This window comes from Alexandromys fortis, unplaced genomic scaffold (genome assembly GCF_014885135.2).
Source record: "Alexandromys fortis isolate MF-2015 unplaced genomic scaffold, M_Fortis_MF-2015_v1.1 scaffold_10, whole genome shotgun sequence".
Classification (NCBI taxonomy): Eukaryota; Metazoa; Chordata; class Mammalia; order Rodentia; family Cricetidae; genus Alexandromys; species Alexandromys fortis.
This window is the reverse complement of record NW_026067895.1, coordinates 9277652-9305279: the sequence shown is the minus strand read 5'-3', so window position 1 is coordinate 9305279 and position 27628 is coordinate 9277652. Positions and strand designations below refer to the sequence as shown.

General features: G+C 44.5%; 1 protein-coding gene across 4 annotated transcripts in view; it reads left to right on the top strand.

The window, feature by feature from the left end:
* Pip5k1b (phosphatidylinositol-4-phosphate 5-kinase type 1 beta) overlaps positions 1-27628 on the top strand; it is a 257063-nt gene that overhangs the window by 154775 nt on the left and 74660 nt on the right. For all 4 annotated transcript variants that reach the window (XM_050158598.1, XM_050158605.1, XM_050158582.1 and 1 more), the window contains 3 exons: positions 6459-6576; positions 13200-13352; positions 14371-14670. In XM_050158598.1, coding sequence (XP_050014555.1) covers positions 6459-6576; positions 13200-13352; positions 14371-14670 — 571 coding nt within the window. The remainder of the gene's footprint in view (positions 1-6458; positions 6577-13199; positions 13353-14370; positions 14671-27628) is intronic.

Here is a 27628-nt window from a genome sequence, read left to right as displayed (position 1 = left end):
AGAGAGAGAGAGAGAGAGAGAGAGAGAGAGAGAGAGAGAGAGATCACCAAAGCTATTCATACATTTATCAGTTTGGGGAAGAAAAAAACATAAATTATTTAAAATCAGGTACATGGGCTGGTGAGGTGGCTCAGTGGGTAAACCGGACTTCCTGAGTTTGATCCTAGTATCACTCACTGTAGGAAGAGAAAGCCATCTCTCACAAGTTCTTCTCTGACCTACCCTCACACCATGGTGCACATGTGTGCAAAAGTGTGCACATGAGCTTGTGCGTGCACGCACACATACACACATACATGCACGCACAAAATAAAAGTAATGAAAATATTTTTAAAAGCAGATACATGATGAAATGGAAAACCGTGATGGAACCGTATACTTGAGGTATCTCTGTGTTGTGCCTACTATGCCCTAATAAGAAAAAATATTAAAGTCGAGTCCACTATTTTAAAAGACAGTCATTGTTCACTTGAAATGTCACCACAGCTGCAGGATTTTTTTTCAAAGACAATGAAATACAAATAAAGATATTTTCCCTGGGGATGCTTACTTTGTCTCTGTGACTATGAGGATTGGCTTTTCAGACTCAGTGGTTTATAAGCCATTCCGTTGTTTATGTCTGGGCTTGATCTCATCAGTCAGGTGGGTAAGGACAGTTCATGACAACCCATCATCCCTCCGAGTCCATGAGCCTGTGTTCTTGCATCCCAAAGCATCAGAAAATCCATTAGTGCCAAGGTCCCCTAAATAAAATAGTACAAGCCGACATATGACTTGCACACATTCTCCTGTATACTTTCTAATTGCATTGATTTTTATGAATGTGTATGAATGTGTGCACATGCACCACTATAGCTGAACTTTCTTTGGACCGCCACCTCCCAATAATGACACAGAAACTTATTAATTATGAAAACTTGGCCTTAGCTTAGGCTTGTTCCTAACTAGCTCCTAAAACTTAAATTAACCCATTTATATTAATCTACATTCTGCCATGTGGCTTGATACCTCTCCTCAGTTCCGTATCTGAATTCCTCCACACCTTATTAGTGAATTCTCCCTCCCCCACACCTCTCAGATTCTTCCCAGAGTTCCTATCTCTGCCCAAAGTTCTACCTATCCTCTCCTGCCTAGCTATTGGCCATTCAACTTTTTACTAAAACGATCAGAAATTGCCTTAGGTAGGTGAGGAAGTACAGACACATCTTCACACAGTGTGATCAAATATCCCGCAACACCACGGATAAATCGGTTCTTTATTTCTACCATGTACAGGCTTGGGATCGAACTTAGGTCCTTAGGTTTGTCCCCCACTGAGCCATCTAGCCAGCCCTCCCCCTTATATAGCAACTCTAGATTACTCATGCTACCCACTACACTCTGAACAGTCACTTACTGCGCTGTTCAGGGAATAATGACAAGAAAAACATCTATCTATGTTTAATATGGATAGAATTTTGAAAACTATTTTTAATCCATAACTGGTTGATTCTGTGGTTATGAAAAGCACGTACAGAGAGCCCACTATATTATGCCCCTATTGTCCTTGGGTGACTTGCGACAAGCCTGTGACATCTTTGTGAGGAGGAAAAGATGGTGGCTTTTTCACCTTTTTCTTTTTGAGCGGGAAGCTAAAGTTGCAAAAACTTAGACTTAGGTCTTTGTTCTTCACATTATCGACTCTGTGAACAGCAGGCCAGACACACCCCTGGGGAAGCAGGCTTCATCCCTTACTTAGAGAAATCTACCAATACTTTTAAATATCAATAAGACATCACAGAACTGTTGTTTATTTTTAAGGACCTATGCATCCTAGATACAATTAGATGAAGACAAATAAGTTTACATTGTAGGTACTTCAGTTACCTCTCTGGACTCAATGTCTTCATGATTTTAGCCGAGGACCGCTATAAATGAGCTTTCTGTGGACCACCAGCTCCCGAACTTGGAGACTTCCTACTAAGTATGAAAACTTGGCCTTAGGTTAGGCTTGTTCCCAACTAGCTCTTAAAACTTACACTGACTCATTTATATTAATCTATATTCTGCCATGTGGCTTGTTACCTGTCCTCAGTACTGTACATCTGACTTCCTCTGCATCTCTCTGACAAATCCCACCTCTCAGATTCTTCTCCCATGTCCCACCTATCCTCCCTTGCCTACCTATTGGCCATCCAGCTCTTTATTAAACCAATCAGGTGATGTCTTAAGTGAAGGAAGTGCAGACACATCTTCACACAGTATGATAAAGTATCCTGCAGCAGTCTGTTCCAGGGTTTCTCACAGGAGATGTTGTTTCAGGTTAGATAACTCTTTGTATTGGACTCGGTGCCCCAGGCCCTACCAGTAACAACAACCTCATTACCACAACAGCCAAAATACCCCACAAAGTGATGCATACACTGAGTATGTTGATTGTGACTATGGTTTCACAGTTATATATACATGTAAAAAAATACCAATTCATAGCCAGACATACTAGCACACATCTTTAACCCCAGCACTTGGGAGGCAGAGGCAGATGGATCTCTGAGTTGGAGGCTAGTCTATTCTACATAGTGAGCGCTAGGACAGTTAGAGCTACATAGTGAGACTCTGTCTTGGAAAAAACAAACAAAAATAGCAATTCATACATTGATTAAGCTCAGTTGAGGATGTGGGTCAAGGTGAATGACCAGCACAGGCTTTGGCTGTAAGCAGCTGAACCATTCTGTATTCTCTAGTATCTCTAAGTCATGATATCTCAGTCCTACAGAACGAATTGCTTGAAGTGACATACTTTTTAATTTATTTTTTAACATGGTTTTATATGTATTGCCATTTTCCTACATATATGTCTGTGTACTACTAGCATGCTTGATGCCCTCTGAGGCCAGAAGAGGAGAAAGTCAGATCCCTTGTAACTTGTGTTAAAGATGGTTGTGAGCCACCATGTTGGTGATGGCAATTGAATCTGGGTCCTCTGCAAGAGCAGCTAATGTTTTTAACCACTGAGCCATCTCTCCAGCCCCTGACAAGCTGTTTTAATTTACCTCCACTCTGAAGCAACAGACTCGGTTGCCCTTAGCAACCAAATGCATTGTGTTCCTTTTTATTTTGAAATTGCTCAAAGCTATTTTTAGATATCATGTATTTGTTCTATGGATCATTTCATTTTGTAGATAGAAAAAGGCCTGGACATTTAAGGTTTGAGGGATATGTAACTAACAGGGCCTGTCCAGTCTCTGGTTACATGGTCTTCCAGAATCAAAGACAATAAGTAAAAGAACCATGAGCATCCAGCCCCTGATGAGATGCTCTGGATAAGTTCCATTACTGGTGGGATAGAGAAGGAAGAGTTTTTATAACATTTGTACCCTAAGACCATGAACCTGAGGTGGCAATGGAAAGCAAAATTGGTACCAGCTATAAACTAAGCATGGTTTTGTTTATTTGACATACAATATATCCAATTATAATTTTAGCTGACCCTTTTTTTTTTTCGAGACAGAGTCTCACTATGTAGACCAGGCCGGCCTTTAACTCCCAGAGATCTGCCTGCCTCTGCCTCCTGAGTGCTGGGATTAAAGGTGTGCAGGGGTTAGTTTACTCTATTACCTTTCACACTCATACAAAAAAAGAAAGAAAGGGGGTAGGTGCTGTGGGAACTCCTTCAGCCAATAGCCTTTAAGATACTGACCCACTTTGGGCATGGCCACATAACTATAATGTTGTAAATTACAATAAAATAGTCCCATAGAGAGGGAGAGAGAGGAGGGAGGGAGGGAGGGAGGGAGGGAGGGAGGGAGGGAGGGAGGGAGGGAGGGAGGGAAGGAAGGAAAAAAGGAAGGAAAGAAAGGCTCATGTCATATGAAGAAATGAATACCCTAAGATCGTGTTAACCCACAAGTAAATGGTAAGAGCAGGACCTGAGCCCGGGTGACGGCTCCGAAGCTCTGCTCTGCTCTCTCTTGGAGTCACACTGCTCTGGGGAAGGGTTTCTGGCCTCTTTGCCCATGAAAAGCTTTGCTTCCCCTTCTGCTCCCCTATAGGACATGCTGTCACTGATGATGCTCTAGGCTGACAGCTGTGTTTCCAAAGCTGAGAGTAAAGTGTCAACATCATCCCGTCCTTGTGAATTACCTGGCTGAACACAGTAGCCTGTAACCCAGCAGTGGAGAGAAAGAGTCAGGGGAATCCATGAGGTTCTGTGGCCAGCTGGTATAGCTGCATTGATTCAGGCTTAGTAAAGGGAAGAACAATTGAGGAAAGACGCCACATGCCAGCCTTTGGCCTCTACATCCATGTGTATGCACGCACACACATACACACATGTGCACACACAAACACTCACATGTGTACACAACCACATAACAAGTACATATGCCATACAACGCGATGCACAAAAACATTTTTCCAAAGGGAACAACGTTCACCTTGTCTACCTTGAGCTGCACGGCTGTGCATGCACATATACTGTGTGTATGCATTTGTCCCTGTCTGTCTCGTTCCCAAGGAAACGTAAGACTATCTATTTGATACCGTTCAGGACTTGAGCTTAGTAATCAAGTCGCCGTTCCCTAGGAAGCTTCTTATAATTTGTGGAAGCCCAGGTGAACAACACAAGAAGCTCAGAATCAACCAAAAGCAAAGCAAGCTAATGCAACAGCGTAAATGCAGCATCCAGCTTCTTACGTGGACGTGCTAGCCAAAGAATGAGGGGAAATAATGAAAGGAGCACCGGCGTTTCATCTTACTTCTGACTGCGGGAGGAGCCTGCCCTAATAGAGTGTGTAGCTTTGATGGGCCAGAGCTAGAAAGCCATAAGCGGGAGACAGAAGAAATAGGCCACACTGCGCCCACTGACAGCAGCCTCCTCCCAAGCAGGCGTTGTGATTCTTTCTACTTGCTGACAGCAGAGGGAGGAGGTCAGAGTTCATATGGACTCTCCTGGCTTTGAACTCTTATTTCTCCTTGGCTGACATTTGTAAATTATTCCCTGTCACATAAATTCTGAACTCATCCCAGGGGACGTACAGCTGAATGCATTTCCCCTCATAAATTGCAAAATGTGGACCGAGGAAGTGTTTGGCTGTGCTGGCAGGCCATCGCGCGTGATTAGGGATATTCAGCCATGCTTGCTTAGGGAAACAACAACCATTCATAAGGCGAAAGTGGTGGCACACACCTGGTAAGCTCAGCACTGACGAAGCTAAAACAAGGGAATCAGCAGTTCCAGGTACTTTGTTCTACTTAGTGAATTTTAGGCCAGTTTGCATTTCAAAGTGAATATCTGTTTAAAACTCCAAAGGGAGGGGCTAGCAAGATGGCTATGTTAGTAAAGGTGTTTGCCACACAAGCCTGTTACCTGAGTTCAACCACTGGAACCCACATAAAGATGGAAGAAGAGAACCAACCCCACAAAATTGTCATCTGACCCCATATATATGCTATGGTACATGCATACACATATACACATCATTTGTGTGCACACAAACGCGCACAATAATAATGATAATAATAATAACAAATTTAAGGTTTTTTAACCCCGAAGAGAATAAATAGCCCAGTGACCATTTATAAGCAATTTACTTTGAGATGGAGATTGACAGTTCTTTTCTCCAGATCATAAATATTTTAAAAATGATTTCACATGAAGGCTGGGTAGATGGTTCAGGAGCTAAGAACTCTGGCTGTTCTTCTAGAGGACCCTGGTTCAATTCCCAGCAACCACATGACAACTCGCAACTCCTTAAGTCCAGTTTCAGAGGATCTGAACTGCACCCTCTTCTGGTCTCTGAGGGCACTGCACACATATGGTGCACAAACATACATTCAAATAAAACACTCATACACATATAACTGAAATAAATAGATCCTTTTAAAAAATTATTTCTTTTTTTTGTTTTTTTTTTTGTGGTTTTTTTTTTTTTTTTGGTTTTTCAAGACAGGGTTTTTCTGTGGCTTTGGATCCTGTCCTGGAACTAGCTCTTGTATACCAGGCTGGCCTTGAACTAGCTCTTGTAGACCACAAGTCTCTGCTGGGATTAAAGGCGTGCGCCACCACCGCCCGGCAAAAAATTATTTCAAATGTTCCCAGTTATAGATACTTATCCAGTATCCAAAGTTCACGATGAAGAAGTACTTTAATTGGTCCAGGCGGGGCTTGGGGTCTCATTAGAACATTATTATAATGTGATTTCATTAGAAAGTGTGATAATTTTCCAAGGAAGGAAAAGCAGGGAGAGGAAGACGATCTACCACACCCCACGATTGGCAGGGAAGGCCTGTGTGGAGTGGCCCATCAGCATGTCAGTGTGTCTACCCCAGGGCCACTGACCATTGTGATACCCAAGAGCAGAGGGTATTTGTTTTCCCAAGAGATAAAATTAGCCCAGGACTAATAGAGCTAGAATTTGAAGGCGGAATTGTCTTTGCTAATGTTCTTTCTCTGTGTCTTCTTTCTGAATGAACTGCAGTGAAGGTAGCAATCTCACCCCGGCACACCACTACCCAGACTTCAGGTTTAAGACCTATGCTCCGCTGGCCTTCCGGTACTTCCGAGAACTCTTCGGTATCAAGCCTGATGATTACTTGGTAAGAGCCTGTCATTTTCCTTTCTACAGAATGCATGGTGCTCTCTTGAACAGCAGCAGTGGCAAGTGACTGTCTCTTAGAAACCTCGGGAACATCGTAGACGTTCCAAGTTTTTTAATGTTTACATATTTGGCTTCAAAAAATGCAATTTGATGCCATGGTTCTTAACAGATAGCTATAAAAATCTGCTGTGTGGTTAATATTTAAATAACTGAGGTATTACTATTTTGGGTAATTACCCTAACAGATACCTTATGATTAATCTAATGTTGATGGGCCACAACCTTGACCTGAAATTTTCCTAGTTTTGTTCTCTACATCTCCTCCCATAGTCCTCTCACGTTCTCTCCCCCTCTCTCTGCCCTTCTCCTCTAGTTTTTCAAGACAGGGTTTGTCTGTATATCCCTGGCTATCCTGAAACTTGCTCTGTAGATCAGGCTGGCCTCGAACTCACAGAGATCCACCTGCCTCTGCCTCCCAGGTGCAGGGATGAAAGGTGTGCGCCACCACCGCCCAGCTTTGCAGTCTCTTTTTAAGCATATTTTCACATGTACATAGGCATTCTCTGGCCTCTGCTCTGTCTCTTCTCTCTGCCCTCTCTTGGGCACAGCAGCAGCAACAGACACAATGCCACCCTCAGGTTTATCTCCTTCCCATTCAGAGGGCTGCAGCCCAGTTTTTGTTGAGAGGGGTTGGCGTACCTCATAATTTCATTGCTGTTAACACCTAGGGGCTTTTCAAAAGCTGTTTTTAAAGGAGCCATAGGAAGGATGCCAGCTAAGATTCACTGTTGTCCCGTTCTGGATGCTCTCAGTAAGACTCTGGTGAGATCCTGGAGCGGTGCTTTTCAGGGGTGGTACGGCAGGCATTGTTTGTCACTGGTGATAGAATGTTCTGAATGTATTTTACAAAATGGATAAGACATAAAGAATGAAATTCAAAACTTGCATCTGTTCCATGCTAATGAAAACCCATGTCTTTAGTTGGTACTTAAGAAAATAATGATTTTAACTATTTATTTGTATATGTATATGATGTTTGCAAGCGTGTGTTTCTGTGTGACGCCATGTACATGCTACATTGTGTGTGTATGATGTTTGCAAGCATGTATTTCTATGTGAGGCCATGCACATGCCACAGTGTATGTGTAGCGGTCAGACAGAGAACAACCTTGAATGGAGAAGGGTCTTCTGTCTGTCCCTGTGCTATGTTCTAGTTGCTGTACACTAGTTAGCCAGTGAGCCACTCGGGTGTTCTCCTGTCTCCTTGAAGGAGTCTGGGGTTACAGACAGACACCCCTGCCTCTGGCTTTTAAATGGGTTCCAGGGAGCCAGACTCAAAGCAATAGGGTTATTGTCAGCTTTTTTACAGCTCAGAGAGTATTGATTTCTTTCCAGTGACATAAGATGCAGGGCCAAGTCTCTGCAGAGCAGTGGTGGTTCTTAACAAGGTGCTGGGCATCCTGGCCTCTGCAAGTCCCAGCGGCTCTTTTTGCCTCTCTGTCCCTCTAAAACACTAGCACCTGTCCCTGTCACTCTTAATTCAAGCATGTATGCCTGTTCTGGAGGCGTGTTAGGGAGAATCCTTGGGTTTCTGATCATTTGTTAATAACTGAAGGTCACCATCTCTCAGAAAATATGTTTAGGGAACCCAGTGGGGTTTCATAATGAAAAGGGCAGGGTCACTCTTGTCCCTTGGGCTGTACACAAGAAACTAGTGGTTTTTCCTTCTGGACATCTCTAAACTTCTGACCAACCAAAGAGACACCACAGCAATTCACAGCATTGTTAACACAGGCATCTGTCACAGCCCTGGGCATGACGTCACAAGACGGGTGCTCCTCTCAGCCCTGCCCTGCCCATTGCCCCACAGCCCGGGAAAGCTCACTCTGCTCATTTCCAATCATGCACAGTTGCTCTCTTTGGGAAAGTTCTTCTCTGAACAACTTCCCATATAAATTACCCACATTTCTTGAATGGGTCTTTAAACCAGAAAGTATTCTTCTTAGAGTAGGAGAACTTACAAAAGAGCCTGGAAGACTATGCCAATAGTTTCAAAAGTCTTCGTCTATCTACCTCGTCTCCAGATGTTCAGGAGACTCTTTCCACTAGTCCTAGCATCCTCACCCACCAAGCCGTCTCCAGGTAGTTTCTCTCCACCCGTCACACGGCAGTGGTCCATCCTGAAGAACACACCCTAAAGAAGTCCAATCCCTCTCGCGAGGCACATTTTGGAACCATTAAGCTCAAATAAAGCCCAGAAGACAAATGGGCACGTCTTAGAAAGGTCTCTGTAAAGAAACAAAGGATGTGACACAAATACCAAGTCCTGGCATCTGTCAGGTAGGACTATTGAAACCCACACTGTGGAGATGCATGGCTCTAAGCAGGGGAAGACAGAGAGACCGTTAATGAGTGATTGCCAGCTCCATAGATTTGAAATCGCATCCCTGTTGGTTTCGTGCTGCCGTGTCTGGATTTCTGCCAGAATTACTGTGCCTGCATTCTCAGTTTCATTAAAATTCACCATGTGCTCGCTGATTACAAGTTTCAGGTCTATGCATGTATAATTTGGCTAGGGAGGCAGCAGGATGAAGCGCTTCCAAGTGCACAGCACTGTGAACTCGTCCTCATTTGTTCCAAGACGAGCATCTCCCACCCAAGAGGCCCTGGGCGTGTCCGTCTCTGCTGCGGGGACAAGCTGCTTGCTCTTTCCTGCCCCTCCGGGTTTTCACAAATCCAATGTAACTCATAGGAGTCACTCATAGGAAGTTTTTAGGCTACCAGTAAGAGCGAAAGCGGATTGAGTGTTGTACACCATCAGGGGAGTAGGAGGCAAGTTCATCTGTGCCGTGTGGTACAGCTTTACTTTGTTAGCTTGCCTTGGCAGAGCCCCGTTGGAATATGCCTTCTTTCGGGCAGGTATAGCAGGGAGGCCTTGCAGGAAACCGAGACGAGAAGATGTTCACATTTGAGCGGCTTTCCCAAAGGAAGCATGCATATGAGGCAGATAGAGCCCAGGAGTGCGCATGGAGATCTGTTGATCACAGCTGGTTCAGTTCTCTGTGTCCTTTAGAATCAGCTTTCAGAAGCTGCTGAGAAACATGGTAATGAATCTCTAGAGTTCTGGAGTGGAAATCATATTCCCATCGAGTGTCATAGACTCGGTCACGTACATGTTGATAGTGTGTGATCCGTAATGTTAATTCAAAACGTTACCAAAATAGGACAATTGCCTATCAATAGTCTTTTATAAATTGCCTACTGAAAGAGTATCTGACAAAGAACTGATCAAGTTAGGTCAGTGTTTATAGAGAATTTTGATACTTTACTGGGAGAGAGGTTTAGGTCTGAATCTGGGTTTTTCCAGACAGATTTTTCTCTCTTTTGTTTTAAACAATGGTTTTACTGTGAATTTCACACATTGTATTGTGAATATAGTCACTTCCTCCCCATCTCCTCCCATAAGTACCTTTCTGCCCTCCCTCCCCTTCCTACTCGCATACCCCATAAGTACCTTTCTGCCCTCCCCTTCCTACTCGCATACCCCGTTTAGTTTCTACTGCCCAACTCCTCTTTGGAGTGGCGTCTACCCTGCTGTGTGGTCGACCTACCAAGATGATCATTGAAGAGAGCTGAATCTCCCTCTCCTAGCAACCATCAAATGCCAATGATTTGCATTGCATTTGATGCCTAGCTAGCAGTGGGATTTCTTGTCCATTTCCCTGCTCTGTGCTAAGATTTTGTTTACCTTGAGCTTGTGTGGGTCTCATGTGTACTTCTAGACAGATTTTCTAATATTGCCCCATGATTGCTCTATTTCCTCTTTCTGTTCTTTTCTTTTATACTCTTGTAATTTTCACTCCTCCTCATGGGGGGATCTCACGTGCATTCGTGCAAAACACTCATACAAATAAAATAAAAGTAAAACAAAAATCTCAAAAAGAACCTGGTTATCCTCATGCAAGAAAGTAGAGCCAGACCCTTATCTCAGGCTGTTGCTCAGGACGGGGCTCGATGGTAGAACACTGCATGAAGACTCGGTTTCCACCCCCAACACTACAGAAATCCAGCGAAAAGGCCTGGAGGCTAGAGTTCATGTCACATTTGAGAAGATGAGAATAGAGCTTTGGGGAAGACCTGACGAGTGGGACTCCTGGGAAGTAGCGCTGGGCCACTTGTGGTCCATGAACACGGGAAAAGGTGATGCAGTGAAGGTCAGGATCAGATTTACCCTTAGAAAGATCCCTGGTTTCCAGAGGAGAGGGCACTAGATGGGGTGAGAGTTGCAGCTGAGCCCAGGAGCATGCCCTAGAGGCCAGACAGAGATTGATAAAAATCACTGAACCTGGGTTACTGGCAGGAGATATCTTGTGAAGGAGGCAGGCAGGATCACGCATCTGGATACAGATGAGGAAATAGGAAGTGTCAAACCAAGGTTCTGGCCGGGGGAACAAGACCATAGTGTTTCACCCCGAAGATAAGGCAAAAGGTAGAGGCCCCATAGTGTAGAGATGTGACATTCTGCTCTATGGGGTTATACTGCTAAAGGGCCCCTCCCTGGCTGGAAGGAGGGACAGAGGCTGGAATCCAGCCCATCTTCTACTCACCACCCCCGTATTCTGGCCAAGAGCTAGATCTGCTGTGGTTAGCATTTTTTTTAAAAAATCCTTCTCGTTACAACAACAAAATAAAAACCATATGATTTTTGTTTGTTTGTTTTTTGAGACATAGCCTTTCTCTGTAGTGGAGCTCACTGGCCTGGGACTCACTACGTAGACCAGGCTTGCCTTGAATTCCCAGAGACCCCAGAGTGCCACCACGCCCGGCAAAGCCACGTAATTTAAATCATAACAGCTTGTCATATGTGAAGTACTGAGTTATAACCAAGTAGAGATATCAATTATAATGAGACACACCTGTCGCCCGGGAGTCCTGAGGTGGGGATGTCACATCATCCTCTGTGAGGTCAGTGACAGTGGAGAGTGTCCCCTGGGGGAGCAGAGGAAAGAGAAGAGAGAGGTTCTGTCTTGAAGGGATGCATATGCAGGGGCGCTCGCCTTTCGGCTGGGGCTTTCTGGGCATGCTGCGGACAGAGCATCTTCTGTGCGGTCCTGTTTAAAGATCTCACAAGAGCTGGGCGGTGGTGGCATTTAAAGGTGGTGGCCTTTAATCCCAGCACTTGGGAGGCAGAGGCAGGCGGATCTCTGTAAGTTCGAGACCAGCCTGGTCTACAAGAGCTAGTTCCAGGACAGGTTCCAAAACCACAGAGAAACCCTGTCTCGAAAAACAAAAAAAAAAAAAAAAAAAGATCTCACAAGACAGAACCCCTGGTTCTGTCACGTGGCACTCGGGGTGGGGAGAGAGGAGAGCATACCTCTTCCCCATGATGGAATTGTAAAAATAAATGGGGGCACACACCTTTAATCCCAGCACTCGGGAGGCAGAGGAAGGGGATATCTGAGTTCAAGGCCAACCTGGTCTCCAAAGTATCAGGACAGCCTGGAACTACACAGGGTTACACAAAGAAACCCTGCCTCAACCCCTGCCCCTCCCAAAGAAGAGTACTTTAGCTAAACTAAGACGATGACTCAGTCAGTAAGGTATTCGCCTTAAAATCATGAGGACCTGGGTTCAATCCCCAAAACCCACTTTAAAATGACAAGCATGATAAAATACTCTTGTAATCCCACTGGGGAAGAAAAGACAGGGTCGCTGGGGCTTACTGGCCAGTTTGTCTCACCTAATTACTTAATTTATTTTATTAATTTGTTAATTATTTTATTTAATGAGCTTCAAACCAATGAGAGACTTGTCTCAAAAAAAGCTGGGAAGCATTCTTGAGGATGGTACCCAAGGTTGTTTTTGGACTGACACACATACATAAGAACACATGCACACACCATACACACACACACACACACACACACGCATGCATACACTTAAAACAAGGGGACTGTCACCACGCATGGTGGCATAGGCCTATAATCACAGCACTGGTGAAGTGGAGGCAGGAAGAGCATCCATTTGGGATCATCTTGACCTACACAGAGAGACCCTGTCTCAAACAAAAAGCAGACTTTAATTTTGTGTGTGTGTGTGTGTGTGTGGTGTATCCATGTCTACATGTTTTTGTATACACATTTATATGTGCAGCCACATATATGGAGGATCAATGTCAAATGTTTCCCTCTGCTGTTCGTCTCTGTCTATTTTAAGACAAGGCTTCTCACCAAACTGGAGTTCACTGATACTGCCTGATTCTGTAAGACTAGTTGGCTTTGGCACTCCAGGGGTCCGTGTTCCTGTCTCAGCCACCCCAGTACCAGGTGCAAAACCATCTCACCCAGCCTTATCCATGACTGCTGATCTTCCAAATACAGATCCCCATGCTTTCAAATACTTTGCCTGCTTACTTTCTCCCCGGCCCCAAAAGTTGGCTTTAAATGTTTGCCTCGGAGTGGACATGATGGCTCATCGGAGAACATCTACCAAGCCTGACAAGGGCCTGGGTTTAGTCCAGCACTGTGAATACATAAATAAGGATTTCTATAAATATGCACATACATACCCAAACTGATTTTGTGTGTGTGTGTTTACTCTTTTTTTTTTTAACTTTTTCAGTACTCCATCTGTAGTGAGCCTCTGATAGAACTGTCCAACCCTGGAGCCAGTGGATCCTTGTTTTTTGTGACCAGCGATGATGAATTTATCATCAAAACCGTTCAGCACAAGGAAGCAGAGTTCTTGCAGAAGTTGCTGCCGGGATATTACATGGTAAGGGGCTGCTCACAGCTACAGTTTCTACCTTGGGATTTATTCCTTTCTTTGGAGGGCTTTGTTCCTGCAGGTTTTCTTCCCTTTGCATTTAGACTATGTTGTAGCATTCCTTGGATAGATTTTAGAAGTAATAACCAGAGGCCAGCAAGATAGCTCAGTGGGTTAAAAGCATTTATCACACAAACCTGGTAAACTGTGTTCAGTCACCAGGACTCTTGTGGTAGAAGGAGAAAACCAACTTTGCAAAATCGTCCTCTGGTCATGGCATGTGTGTGCCCACAAATCATATATATGCCAATAATAATGATAATTTTTGATTCTAAGAAGTGATAGCCAAACATGGTGGTGTACACCTGTTATCCCTGCATTTGGAAGGTCTAGATAGAAGGATCATGATTTCAAGGCCACCCTGGAATCCACTGAGAGACCCTGTATCAAAAGAGAAAATGGTGTAAGTGAGAGCTGAGTCCTGAGCATAGCTGCTGGATCACGGTCCTGGGTTTAAGTGCAGCTCAGTCATTCACCTCACTGTGGCCCTGCTAAGCGAAGCTGCTGCTGAACCTTTGCTCCCTTGTCCTTTAGAAGCTGGAAACAGTGTCTTTGTGGTGATCAAGGAAGGGATAGGAGTAATGCTTTTTGTACCCAGCAGCAGTCATTGTGTCCATGGTGACATGCATTAACTGTCTGTGCTGGTTAAGCAAGGCTTTGAGTACCCTTCCCATTAATTCAGCTTTTACAGCTGTGAGTTTAGAATGGTTATGTTGCTATTCCAAGAGCAGATTTAGAAAGAAATTAGAGACAACAAGAGAGAGACACTTGTGCATCCATCCCTTCCAGCCGTTCATCAACAGAGGAACAGGTAAAGAAAATGTGGTGTACCTATACAGTGGACATTAACAGCACATCCTATGTCGAGTCATAGTAGCTCTCAAACTCACTTTTAATGAAAAAAAAAAAATACTTTGTGAAAATGGAACAGAGCAAATTTTTCTTTTTCTTTTTTTTTTCATTCTAGAATTTAAACCAGAACCCAAGGACTCTTCTGCCAAAATTCTATGGGCTGTACTGCATGCAGTCAGGGGGCATCAACATCCGCATTGTAGTGATGAACAACGTCTTGCCGCGTGCCATGAGGATGCACCTGACCTATGACCTGAAGGGCTCCACCTACAAGCGAAGAGCATCCCGAAAGGAGAGAGAGAAACCCAACCCCACGTTTAAGGACCTGGATTTCCTGCAGGACATGCATGAGGGGCTGTATTTCGACACAGAAACGTACAATGCCCTTATGAAGACACTGCAGAGAGACTGCCGGGTAAGGAAGTGTCTCTGGATTTCCTTTGAAGTAATCTCGATCGTGAGAGCTGCGTGCCCATAGCATAGACATGAGGAAGGCCCACAATGGACGTGGGAAGTCTAGTCTTTCCATGCTGACCCAGGCTCTCCGGATCTCTGAGGAAATGGTGGATGATAAGGGAATGGCCTGGGGTCTGTGAACACGTCTTCGTTGGTTCTTATAATAAGCTCTGTCAGCTTTCTTTGATAAAATGCAATGAGAACTTTTCCTTTTCCTTCCTCCCTTGGGTGGGGAAGGTAGCTGAAAAGGAAATGAAATTTAGATTTAATGCAGAAACCAGCAAGGGAAGCCATATTCAGATCTTGGATGAAATGGGATTTCGACTGAGGAGACACGTTTAGAGAAGATGTACTTAGTGGGATTAACGGAGGGCTCCCTGGAGCCCCGCTGTGAGCTGAGCCTTGACGGACAAACACTGCACATTGGCTGCAACTGCCCTGTCTGAGAGGCAAGGGGAGCGAGGGCGCCAGATCGAGCCCAGTGCTCCGTGGAAGGGTAATTGTCAGAGGTGAGAAGGGGCTGCCCAGCTGTGGTGCACACATCCTATTACATCACTTTATAAATACAGGTGGCCAAAGCCCTGGGGGGAATGGTTTGCATATGGTGAAAGTGAGTAAAAACCCTTCTGGAGAAAAAAATGAAGAGATAATTGTAACTGGAGGCTGAGCTTGCGGTTCCCAGCTGCCCAGTCCCGAGTAATCACACAAATTTAATTAATATTACAGACTGTTTAGCCTATTAGCTCAGGCGATTATTAACTAGCTCTTACAACTTAAATTAACCCATTTTTACTAAACTGTATTTCCATGTGATGTGGCTTGCTGGTAATGCTCTGACATCTTACCCTTTGGTTGCTACATGGCGTCTCCCCAACTCCACTTTCTTTCTCCCTGTATCTGTTTGGATTCCCCCTCCCCCGGCTGTATTCTGCCTGGCTATTGGCCAAATCAGCTTCTTTATTAACCCGTGGTAATAAGACATATTCATATCATACAGAAGGGTCTCCCACATCATATAATCCTGAAAATTTAAGATGATTTAATAAATATACACCCCAGAAATAATCTTGGAATGACTGATCTGGGGGAAATGGATAGACTAGTCAGGCCAGTTAGCCATCTTGAGCATAGCTGGGTTGGGCAGCATGATGGTGCAGGCTGGGGCCTAGGCTTTGCCAAGGCTTCCTAGGTAACCGATGACGCCACTAGTCCATGCTGCCAAAAAATAAGGGCTATGCTATTCAGGCTGTGGCTTTCTTGGCCTCCGCTGGGCCCATACAGATGACATGCATTGTTGTGCGGGAGAGAGGAGCCTTCCCCCCAAGCCTGGCCACACTGCAGGTGAGGAAGGCAGACTGAGCACCCCACTGTGTAGAGCAGAGAGCACCCTCATTCTGCTTTCCTTGCCTCCTGCTGCAGGACGCTTGGTAGCGTGTGACAATAACTCCTTGGGTTCATTTTCTTCCTTAACACAGTTGTATTACTTGTGACGTAGTGATGTTAGACCGGGTGCACACGGTGTGCCGCGTAGCCAGGGTTCACTAGTCACGCCTCCTTCTCCCTCTGAGCACTTGGAATTCAGCACAGCCATGCTGCCATTTTCATTGCCGAAGGAATCCTTAAAAGAAGGTGAGAAAGGCAGGTTTGGTGGTGCATGCTTTTAATCCCACCCTTGGGAAGATGGAAACAGGCAGATCTATGACTCTGAAGGCAGCCCGATCTACACTGAGTTTTCTAGGCCTGTCCACCCTACAGAGTGAGAGTCCTTCTCTTGGGGGGCGGGGGGGGGGGGGAAGAAACTTGTAAACTTGTCCAGGGGTCAGAGAAATAACTCAGCAGTGAAAAGCACCTGGCTGTTCTTCCAAAGGACTCTCAGCCCCAACACAGTGGCTCACAGCCATCTGCAGCTCTAGTTCCAGGGGATCCAACACCCTCTCCTGGCCTCTGTGGGCAACAGGCACATGGGCAGGCAGAATGCTCATACACGTACAGATTTTTTCTAAGTAAAAACAACAACAACAAAAAACACAAACTTGTCCAGTGTTGCTGAACAAGCTGGTGACAAAGCTCACATCCGTCTGGGGGCAAAGTGTGATCTAAACAAAGGGAATTTAAAGTTTGACGCTAGGGGTCTTTTTAAGATTTTTTTAAATTTTGTTTATTTATTGTTTGGTTTGGTTTTTTTTTTTTTTTTTTTTTTTTTTTTTTTTGAGACACAGTTTCTCTGTGTGTACCTCTGGCTGTCCTGGAACTCACTTTGTAGACCAGGCTGGCCTCGAACTCACAGAGATCCGCCTGACTCTGCCTCCCAAGTGCTGGGATTAAAGGAATACACCATTACCACCCAGCTACTTTTTATTGTTTATTCATGCGTGTTTGTGTGCCAGCCATGGGGGATGGAGATGGCTGTGGAGGCTAGAGGAAGGTGATGGATCTCCTGATTCTGGAGTAACAGGCTGATGTGAGCCAGCTTCCATGGGTGCTGAGAAGTGAACTCAGGTCCTTTAGAAGAGGAGAAAGCACTCTTGGCTCCTGAGCCACCTCTCCAACTGCTATGAAGTTTTTACTATTACTATCTTTTAACAAGTCATATGAAAAGCTGTCGGGACCAAGAAAAAAAAAATCCTGTAGAACTCTTCTGCTATCTGAAGGATTTATGCTTTTCTTTTTTATTAAAAAAAAAAAAAGGAAAAAGAAAGAAAACACACACATTTTAATGGAAACCTTTTATCTTGTGTTTTTTTCTGTGGTTTCAGGATGTGGGTGAAAAGTTAACTATCAAATTCCCCAGAGTGTAGTCCAAGCCTCTCCAGTCTTAGATTTGTTTTTTTTTCTCCTCACCCCCTGCCTCTGATTGTGTGTGTGTGTGTGTGTGTGTGTGTGTGTGTGTGTGTGTTTTCTCAGTAATATTGGAAACCTTTTTCTACAGTCTGCTAAGGCCACATGCTTCTGTGCCAAGAGGAGTAAAGGTCAAATATAAATGCCATTGCACAGGATTTGTGGCTAATCCTGAGAGAACAGGTCAAACATGACTTTTCAACAAAAACGAGACCCTAGAGATGTGCCTGCTTATTTTCTACGTTTTTAGCATGTTGTTCTAAAAAATACAGAAGTCCATGTTAAAGAATCGAATTGTATTTGAATTTGTACAAGGCGTAAGTCGTGGAACTTGCTATTCTTGTCGCAAATGCTTTCGTCCCTGTGGTATGGAAACATGCAAATACTGAGCCTGACTCCAGTTTCTGACCTGCCAGGTCATCTGTGATGAGAATCCAGTAGCTGGTCCTGCGGGCAGAGCTGCACTGTGCAGTGCAGGGATTTGGAACCGTGGGTCCTGATGTTTGTCAGGGATTGCTTTGTAGGTCTGATGGGTGATGTCTTAGTTAGGGCTTCTGTTGGTGTGATGAACACCATAGTCAGGAACAACTTAAAGGACTCATTTGGCTTACCTGTCCTATTAAGGAGAGCCATGGCAGGAACCACCTCAAGTCACGAAATGAAGCAGAGGCTATGGAGAAACCCTGCTCACTGGTTTGGTCCCCCTGCTTGACTGTCTTGCTCAGTCTGTTTTCTTATACTACCCAAGACCACCTCGGTGCCCTGGGGTGTCACCATCCATAGTGAACTGGGCCCTCCACATCAATTATTAATCAAGAAAATGCCCAACAGACTTGTTGCAAGCTAGTCTTAAGAAGGCGTCTTCCCAATTAAAATTCCCTCTTCCAAGAAATCTAGGTTTGTATCGCATGACAAGTTAGCATTTTGGTTAGTGTTCACTCTTCAGCTTTAGAGAGATACGGAAGTATATTGATTTTGTTTCCTTTAAAGTTGTTTAGTTTTCATTTTGGGTACAGACTCTTTGTGCCTTCCCCTCTCTGCATCCCCTCTACTCTTCAGAACTGAACTTTAGTGTGACTGATGGAGTATTGGGCTCTAGGGTGGCTGTGGGGTCACTCACGGGCTGGCACTGGTACCTAGCGTCTGGGGATCTCTTCTGTTCAAAACCCTACTGTCTGTGGGAGGCTCCAAAAACAAACCAACCATAGACCATTTTTATGGCAATGCTCCAGTGGGAGGAAGGTGAACCAGGCTCATTGTGGGACATGTCCTCGTTGCTGAACATGGGTGAGTGACCTTCACGTTTGAACTATTGCCAAAAAATACGAGAGATGCGGTGATGATAGTGTATTATAGGGTCAGAGTAGGTGATGACTTAGCTTGATATTGAAGGGTGAGAGGAATTCTGGGTAGGCAAAGCAGTAAAAACGTTAATTTCTAAGAAGAAAAAAGCAATATATATTGGATATGAAAAAGCATGGCACATTCCAGGAACTATGGTTGTTTGTCTTTGCTGCAGCTAATAATTAGGGAAGGCATGTGAGGTAAGAGAGAAGTGCATCCAAATATTTGTCAAAACCCTTTTTCAGAGTTGTGCGGGTCCTCTTGAGGACTCAAATAACAAATCCACCAGACCTCTAGGACTCCTGTGCACTGCTGATGGAAATGTAAAATAGTCCAGACACTATGGAAATCAGTATAGAGTTTCCTCAAAAACTCAAACTAGAATACCATATAATCCAGCTATGCTACCCTTGAATATAGTACCCAAAGAGACCTGTCAACACACCACAGAAACGCTTGCCCATTCTTGTCTATGGCAGCACAACTCATAGTAGCCAAGGTGTGTAATCAGCCTGGGTGTCCATCAGCAGGTGAATGGATAAAGAAAATGTGGTCTGTGTACACAGTGGGGTTTTGTTCAGTCCTAAAGAATGAAATTAGGTCATCTGCAGGGAGACAGATGAAACTGTCTATCATCCTGTTAGGCAGAGTAAGTCTGAGTCAGAAAGACAGGGTTGCCTATTTCTCTTGTGTGTGCAGTCTAGAATAGTACATGCATGCATGGCATGGAATAGAAGTGGGGCTTATTTGAGGAAACAGAAAGGAATCAGCAAGAGGAGGAAGAGGAAGCAGGAGAGGATGGACATGGTTGTAATGTGTGATACGACTGAATGAAAACATCATTATTAACTCTATCCCTGTGTACAATGAACTAAAAATAGACAGATACAAAATAAAAGCCCCTGCTTCTTTGTGGCTTTCTGGACAGGCATGGCGACCCTGCTTGTTGTAGTCCCCAGCTTTCTGCCCACCTTCCATCCTTTCTTTCACATTTTACCATAACATCTCAGACTAGGAGATTCCATTTCCCTTAGCCTAAGCGCTGTTGGGAGATCCTCGTGTGACTCATTGAGCCAGCTTGGCCTGTGATTGTCCCCTGTTCCCTGTGGATTGCTTCCCTGCTTCCAGTCCAGTGCTCTGTCTGGACTCTTCTCTTGGATTGGACTACTCACTGCACAGCAAGCCCTCTAGCAAAAAAAGCTCCGTCTCTCTGTCTGACTTGCCCAGTGATACATAAGCCCTTGGGTGTCAACCTTCCCTTTGCAATGGCCAATCCCTCATCAGCTTCATCCCGTGGTTCATGGACCTCTTGAAACTCTTCCTGAAAACTAATCATATAATTCAAACCTGCTGCATCTGCTTCTCACACATGATCCAAATGTGAGCCTTTTCCAAATGTGAGCCTCTAGGTCCCAGAACCTCCCTGTCCCCACATTGCTACTCCTTACTGGCTGTGCATGGGGGAAATTGGATATGTAAATAACCGGTCCCCTTTTTTGAAGCATTTTCTGTGCATCGGACTCTGTCCATGCACCGTGATGGCTCTCCACTTCTATCAGTGAAGTGGTTTCTGGGCAAGAGTGATGAAGGCGACAGGTACATCATAGCTCACTTGCTGTCCCAACCAGAAAGTAGGACCCAATCTCCTCAGGCTTTGAGCATGATAGAAAAACCAAGATGGGCATCCATGTAAAAACTACTCTTCTGTGTACTGTTATCTTCCCCAAGCCTGCACCTCTTCCTGGCTTTGCTGGTCCAGACAACATGGCCATGCATCAGGTAGCTAGCTGTGCAAATCACTGCCCTGCCTCTCGATGCCTTTGCTTTTGTCCTCTCCCACTTTCTCCACACACAGTAAACTGCCATGTCTCATTCAGTCTGCCTCCTGAGTACCACATGAAGCCACCGAACTGCTCCTGCCGTAGTGGAAACTCCGGCTGTTCATCTGGACCTTCGATAGCCTCCTCACTCATTCTCAGTGTCGTTAGCTTCCAACTCCTGCCCCCCTAGTGCCCTCCCTTACTCTGCCAGGCCATGTTTTCCTACCTTCTTTTTTCTCACCTTCCCTTACCCATCTGAGGATCCTGGGATATCACTTCATCTGAGATCACCACGCTGTGCTTCCTCCTCCTCCCAGCCTTACCTCTTTCATGGGATTTAAGGCCGCTATTTCTCATGAGTGGATTCTTGATCAAGCCCCAGCCTTTGTCTCTGGCTCAGTGGGTGATTAGCAAAATGGCTCTTGGAAAACTGTATTTGAACAAAAGAATAATAAAGAGGATATCTATCGAAGCACGAAGAGAGGAAGGCACGGGTGCCGCTCCAAGAAATGCCTTTTATGACTTCCGTGTCTCCAGCTACTCTTCCAGTCCCTTTGAAGGGAGCATCCAGTTTTGCTGAAATGCATGCCAAAAATGGCATTGAGAACTCGATAAAGCTGCTGATTTCCACCTTGAATCACTGGGATTAGAGCTGCACTGGATGTGCTTACAGAAGTGTATCCACAGTTCCGTGACTTTTCCCAGGAAGTCATGTTGGAATGATGGTCAGACCTTTATTTAACATTGACCCCTACCTCCCTTAGGTATGGCTCTTCTCTGTCCCCGGGAGAGGTTTCCAAGCCTCTTAATTGTAACATAAAAACTCTCTGGTAAACAATCTTTTTTCTTTCCTCGGGCAGATGGTTATCTACTTCAAAATTAAAATGGACCCAAAGTAGACTGGCATGATCAATAAACAGATTCATATCTGAATTTTACATCTAAATGACAGAGCGCCCTCGGGGTTATATTTGACACAATGAAGAATTGTGCTGGATTATTTAAAGTGTATGTGGGGTGGGGGTGAAGAGGTGAACTACTTCAGAATGGGTGTTGCTTACGGGCCCTGGAGCTGTTTATGTTTGTCAGTGAACAGGCTTGCTTATAGTGTAAGACTTATATGTGTATCAGTTGCTGGGCGTTTGAGTTTAGGGTTGAATGAGAAGGGGGCAAGATACAAGGCACTGGCTGGGAAATCTGCACAGGCCGCAGTGGGAGAGGCTCAGTCTTGCCCTTCCTGCCTCTGTTGGTGGACATACAGACTAAACTGCAGGTGTCAGGGCCTGCAGGAATGGCTCGGTGGTTAAAGTACTCACTGTGCAAATGAGAAAGCCGGAGTTAAATCCCCAAAAGTCAGACTCGAGATGCCTCAGAGGCCAGTGTTCCTTCCTGAGCCCTCTCTGCAGCCACATCACTCTGCTCCCTGCTGTACCCAGAGCATAGCACGAAAATAAAGTGATTGCAGTTAAGATTTTGTAATTGAAATTTTGTGCATGCATTTTAGAAGAACAATTATGAATTGTTTTGTACTTGAGTTTAATTTACTGGGATTATTTTTTTCTCTGATGTAATTTATGTATGAAAAAAATCTAGATACCCATGTCATTTAATAAATTTGACAAATTATTCTATCTTGCAATATTTTGGGAGTACTCTGGGGAAAGTGAAGTGATGGGCAAAGTCTATTACTGGGAACTTGTGTTTATAACCTAAATATTTCCTAATCCTTCACGTGGGAGTCACGTTAGAGACAGTCTGGATAATTAATGGCCTAAATGAACCATTCCACATTTATTATCATTCCTTGTTAAGCACCAAAGTTATTAATTTTTCAGTAGTGTGGAATCGATTTTCTCTTTTCCCACAAATCACTGTTATCATAAATATTAATAGGCCCTGAGAATTTAATGAAACCGGCTTCTACTGGAACATCTTGATGAGCACAGTGAGCTGTTCCAGTGTGTGGCAAGCTCTTGATTTACGAACTGGGTGCTTACACGCTTGGGCGTTTCTCAGTGGGTTGCAATATGCCTTTTTTATGTTAATTTGGCTTTATGATTCGCGCTTACCCTCTAGGTATACTTCCTATTAATTCCTTGCGTGTAATTTAGACAGATTTGAAGGTGGGTTAATTTTGTTTGGGTTTTTGTTGTTGTTTTCAGTGTTTATTTGTTTGGGGCTTGGGGCATAGTTTCTTTCGGTATACCACAGGATAGTATCATGGTCCTCCTTCCTCAGCCTGGAATGCTGATATTATAGTCATGCATTGCGACACCTGTTTTTATTTTTCAGAGATAACCTGGAAAATAAAGGACAAATGAATTCTTTTTCCATATAGATCTTTACAAGCACTGTAATTCCGTATGATAGTTAATTTGCTCCACTATTTTAAATTACATTGGGGTTTTGCTATCTACAGTATTAGTTACTCTCGTGGTATAAAATGTAAGAATAAATCAAATTTGGAGTAGCTGGACAAATAAATGAATAAAACTAACACCAAATAAAAGACAGTTTGAGCTGGCAAGAATCCCTTGAGTCTGTGGGAAACAGCGACATGGTATCTTCCACACTCTCCAGTCTGAGCTAGAGGGAGCTGTAGACACCTAGCCAAACCAGGCTCCTAGTGAGAACAACATCAAACAAACAATGTGTATTTGCAAGGACTCTAAATGTTTCCACCTGTAAACATTTTTTTTAATGGAGTCACTTTCAACAGTTGGGGATAGTCCTATACAGATCATATACACCCTTCACCCTGTGTCCCCAATGGTAGCATTTTGACATTAGCACAGTATCACTGCCAGGAAACAGACTCGAATGTGATCTCCTGGTATGTTTTAAGACTTCTTAATTTTTCCAGTTTTGTGTGTGTGTATATGTAAGTAGATTTGCATATTCACCCACCAGGGTCAAGTATAGAACAGCTCCTTCTCAAAGGTCCCTCGGGCTGCTTTTCCCTAGCCTCAGCCACCTCCCTCCTTCCCGAAGGTCCCTCGGGCTGCCCTTCCCTAGCCTCAGCCACCTCACTCCTTCCCAAAGGTACCTCAGGCTGCCCTTTCCTAGCCTCAGCCACCTCCCACCTTCCCGAAGGTACCTTAGGCTGCCCTTTCCTAGCCTCAGCCACCTCCCTCCTTCCCGAAGGTACCTCAGGCTGCCCTTTCCTAGCCTCAGCCACCTCCCTCTTTCACAGTCATTCCCCAATCTCAAGCAACCGTGAATGCTTTTCATGTTTATAATTTGGCATTTCAAGAATATTGTATAGAGATGAGTGTAGGGATGCACACCTGTAGTCCCAATGCTGGGAAGGTAGAGGCAGAAAGGGAATCACGAGTTCAAGGCCAGCCTGGGCTACATAAAACGAAAACCACCAAAAAAAAGCTATAGACAGTATGAAACTGTGCAGGCTGGTTTCTCAGTCACTGTAACGCCCGTCAGATCATTCACGTCAGATACTATATTGATAGTTTGCTCATTTTTTTTTTTTTACTGCTGAGTGGTATTTTGTGATATGAATATACTAGTTTAATATTAACCTGCTAAAGAATGTGGGCATGTGGGCATAAGGAGAGGTTAGTTTTTTGATGGTTCAAGGAAGCTACCGTGAAAACTTTTGCCCCAATTTTTACCCGGCGTAAGTCTTCATTCCTCTGGGACAAGTGCTTGCGTGCTGTTACTGTATTTTGTGACAAGTACATATTTGCATTTCTAGAAGCTGACGCCCCCTTTTCCAGCCTTGCTGCCTAGTCTCCCCTCCCACAAGCCGGTGTGAATGATCCGGGTTCTCCCTGTCCCCGGCAGTGCTTACCAATGGCATCTCCTTGTTTAGTTTTGGTCTCTCTATCCACATGTATTGAAGTCTCTTGTTGAAACGTCACCTGAGTATGTACTCCAGGAAAGCCAAGGCTGCGGCCAGTGGTGAAGCAGTTCAAGGGTATTGGCAAGAGAGCGGAAAGGGGAAATGAAAACAATATACAGTCCAGGCCGGCACTGATAACAGGCCTGTGGGTGCTGTGGGTGCTGACGGTTCTGGGATTTCAGGTGTGTGTTTCTCATAATAGCCATGTCCATGAGGCTAAAGTCTCACAGGGCTTCATCCAAAGCCGTTCTGTAGTCATCATCATTATGTCTACATTATACAGTGATTATTGCTCTGATTTTAATGTCTGCACTAGACTCTTAATTTCTCTAAGAACAGAAGCCAAGTGGCTTTAGTTCCGCATCCACCGCCTGCTGGACAGCTCATTCAGTGTCACCCTCTGAAGAAGCCTAGGACAGACATAAGGACAGCAAGTTTTGGACCTAGTGGGTCTAACCTAATCATTAAGGTAATAGAAGCAGATTTTAGAAAAAGCCGACTCATGACGTGTCCTGAAAGGGAGCCAGAGTCAGCTGTGTCTCCTTTACCTGTCCGTTGGCTGTTGTATTATGCGACATGACTAAACTGCTTTGCTCACTTGGCCAGTATGCACAGATGTGCGGCTGTGTTGACTTCTCCTTCTCCTCCGTCATTGCTTTAGATGATGACTAACTCTCCCATGTAAGATTCTACACATTGCAGTTGTTCGTGAGCCTTGGGAAGGGGCTGATGTTTGTCCCCGTGCTTGCCAGTTGCTGCAAGTTAGTTGCCGAGTGTACGGCTGATGGGAAAGAGTCCCCTGCTGACAGTAACAGAAGGGACAGATGGCCAGTGTGGGATGATGACAGGGTAGCTGTGGAAAAAAAAAAGTATTCTTCTGTGTTGCTCATTCCCGACTTTCTACCAAGCAAAAGATACCTCAGTGTAAGCCAGACGCATAGTTCTTAGTATTCTGCAAAAGTTAGGAAGAAAAGAGATTCTATCTTCAATATAACATAGATGCCAAAATAGCTTAAACCACTTAAAATACATAATATCTACTATGAATTCATCAAATATATATACAACACATGATTCATGTATCTTAAAGGCATGTTTCCTGGGCTCAGCTCATCCATAGATTGCCTCAATTAACACTGATGGTGGACTTGCTTTGACTCGGGCAGTGCTCGCTCTTAGAGGCAGATTTTCCCTGTCCTTACTATGCCCCTAGGAAATGAGTGGCTTGGGCTCTCTCTTGACACAGGATTAAGCTTTCTGGGTCTGCTGAACTTACCAGTGCCTCATACCCAGGTCCCTCTGAGCCCAAACCCATGGTCCTCCACCATCTCCCTTAACCTATAGAAAGACACTGAAGTTAAAACCGTACATCATAACCTAACTGGTTATCAAAGGACAGTTGTCTGATCCTCAGGTTCTGACGATGAGGTGCTGGGGTAGGTTCTGGAGGACGCTGGAAAAGCCTTTGCCAAAGTAGACAGTTTGGAGCAAGAGAGTTGGATTTTTGAACCCTACTTCCAGGAGGTAGGAGGGGCATGAGGGGGTATGGTAAGTGATGGCTCACGGAGAAAATCAGTAGCCCAAACATTTCGTTCTTAAAGCTTAATGAAAAACCTAATGAAGCCTGTTGCCTCCTGCCAACTCTTGCAGCAGGTGTGATTAGGACATCCCATGAACATTAACACAAGACCTCTTTCTGAGATATGAGACGGTTCCAAGGGAACAAACAGCTGGGGACTAAATCCATGACAGCGAATTCTGTGTGAGCAGCTGCTGAAAATTCTCATTGGTTACAGGAACTGCAGGGTTGTCATAGCACGAACTGTTATAGCCCTCCCTCCCATTCAAATGGAAACAAAAAAAAAAGTCTACAGGCAGAGATTAGGGAACCCTGCCAGGCCTGAGAGATAACTTCCTTGACTTAAACTTTGACGATCTGAAGTAGGTCCTGATTTCTAGAGTGGTTGTGGCCGCCGTCGTCTTCATCGTCTGTGAAGCTACTTGTGATTTTAAATAGCATGTCACACCGAAATTTTTTTTTTTTTTTTTTTTTGGTTTTTCGAGACAGAGTTTCTCTGTGGCTTTGGAGCCTGTCGTGGAACTAGCTCTGTAGACCAGGCTGGTCTCGAACTCACAGAGATCCGCCTGCCTCTGCCTCCCGAGTGCTAGGATTAAAGGCATGCGCCACCACCGCAGGCTTCACACCGAAATTGACGTGGGACTGAGGCATGTTCAAGGTCAACCTGGACCGTGGAGACTTTGTTTCAAAACAACCACGTATATGAATGATATGTGTGTGTTACTGCACACATAAATACGCATGTTCGCATGTTAAATCTCGAGTGGTAGATGATTGTTTCAAAAGCATAGAACATAATCCTGTCACTTCAGGTTTTATAAGTCAAAGGGAAACCAAAAAGTTGCCTTTGTGCTGGTCAGCACGCCATCGTCCAGAGTTCTGACCGAGTGTGGTGCCACAGCCTAGAACTAGACTAAGGATTTAATATTTAATCCATTCTGATTTACTAGCTAACATTCTATGTCTGTATTTTCTCTTTATTAGATTAGCAAAGAACACTCTGAGCTTTATTGAGGAAATTAAGTTAAATGAAAAAGACAGCATTCAGCCTAACTGGACTTGCACGTACACGCAATCTAGCGCTATACTCTGAGGGGCTGCCTTAGCAAGCAGTAGCAGGCCCCTGGATCCATTTCTCTTCAGATCAGTTCATTCCAGGGATGGCTATTTGCATAAAATCTCCAGGATACCATTTTTAATTGACTTATCTTATTGGATTACTACAAATATTTTGTACCAGTTATTAACCCTTAATTTCGTGACTATATATAGACCAGCTAGAGAAATTACCCAGGGACCTTGATGAATCTTCCCCATCAGCTCCATATTTTGGTGTGTGTGTTTGGACAAAGAATGGCCAGTTGAGAGGAGAAGAGAGCCCAAGCCAGCCTTCTGCTTGGCCCGCCGTGGTTTCGGTCCCCTATTTCTGATCTGTGTTTTCATAGGTCCCCTCATTCCCCCTTCAGTTGCTGAGGCA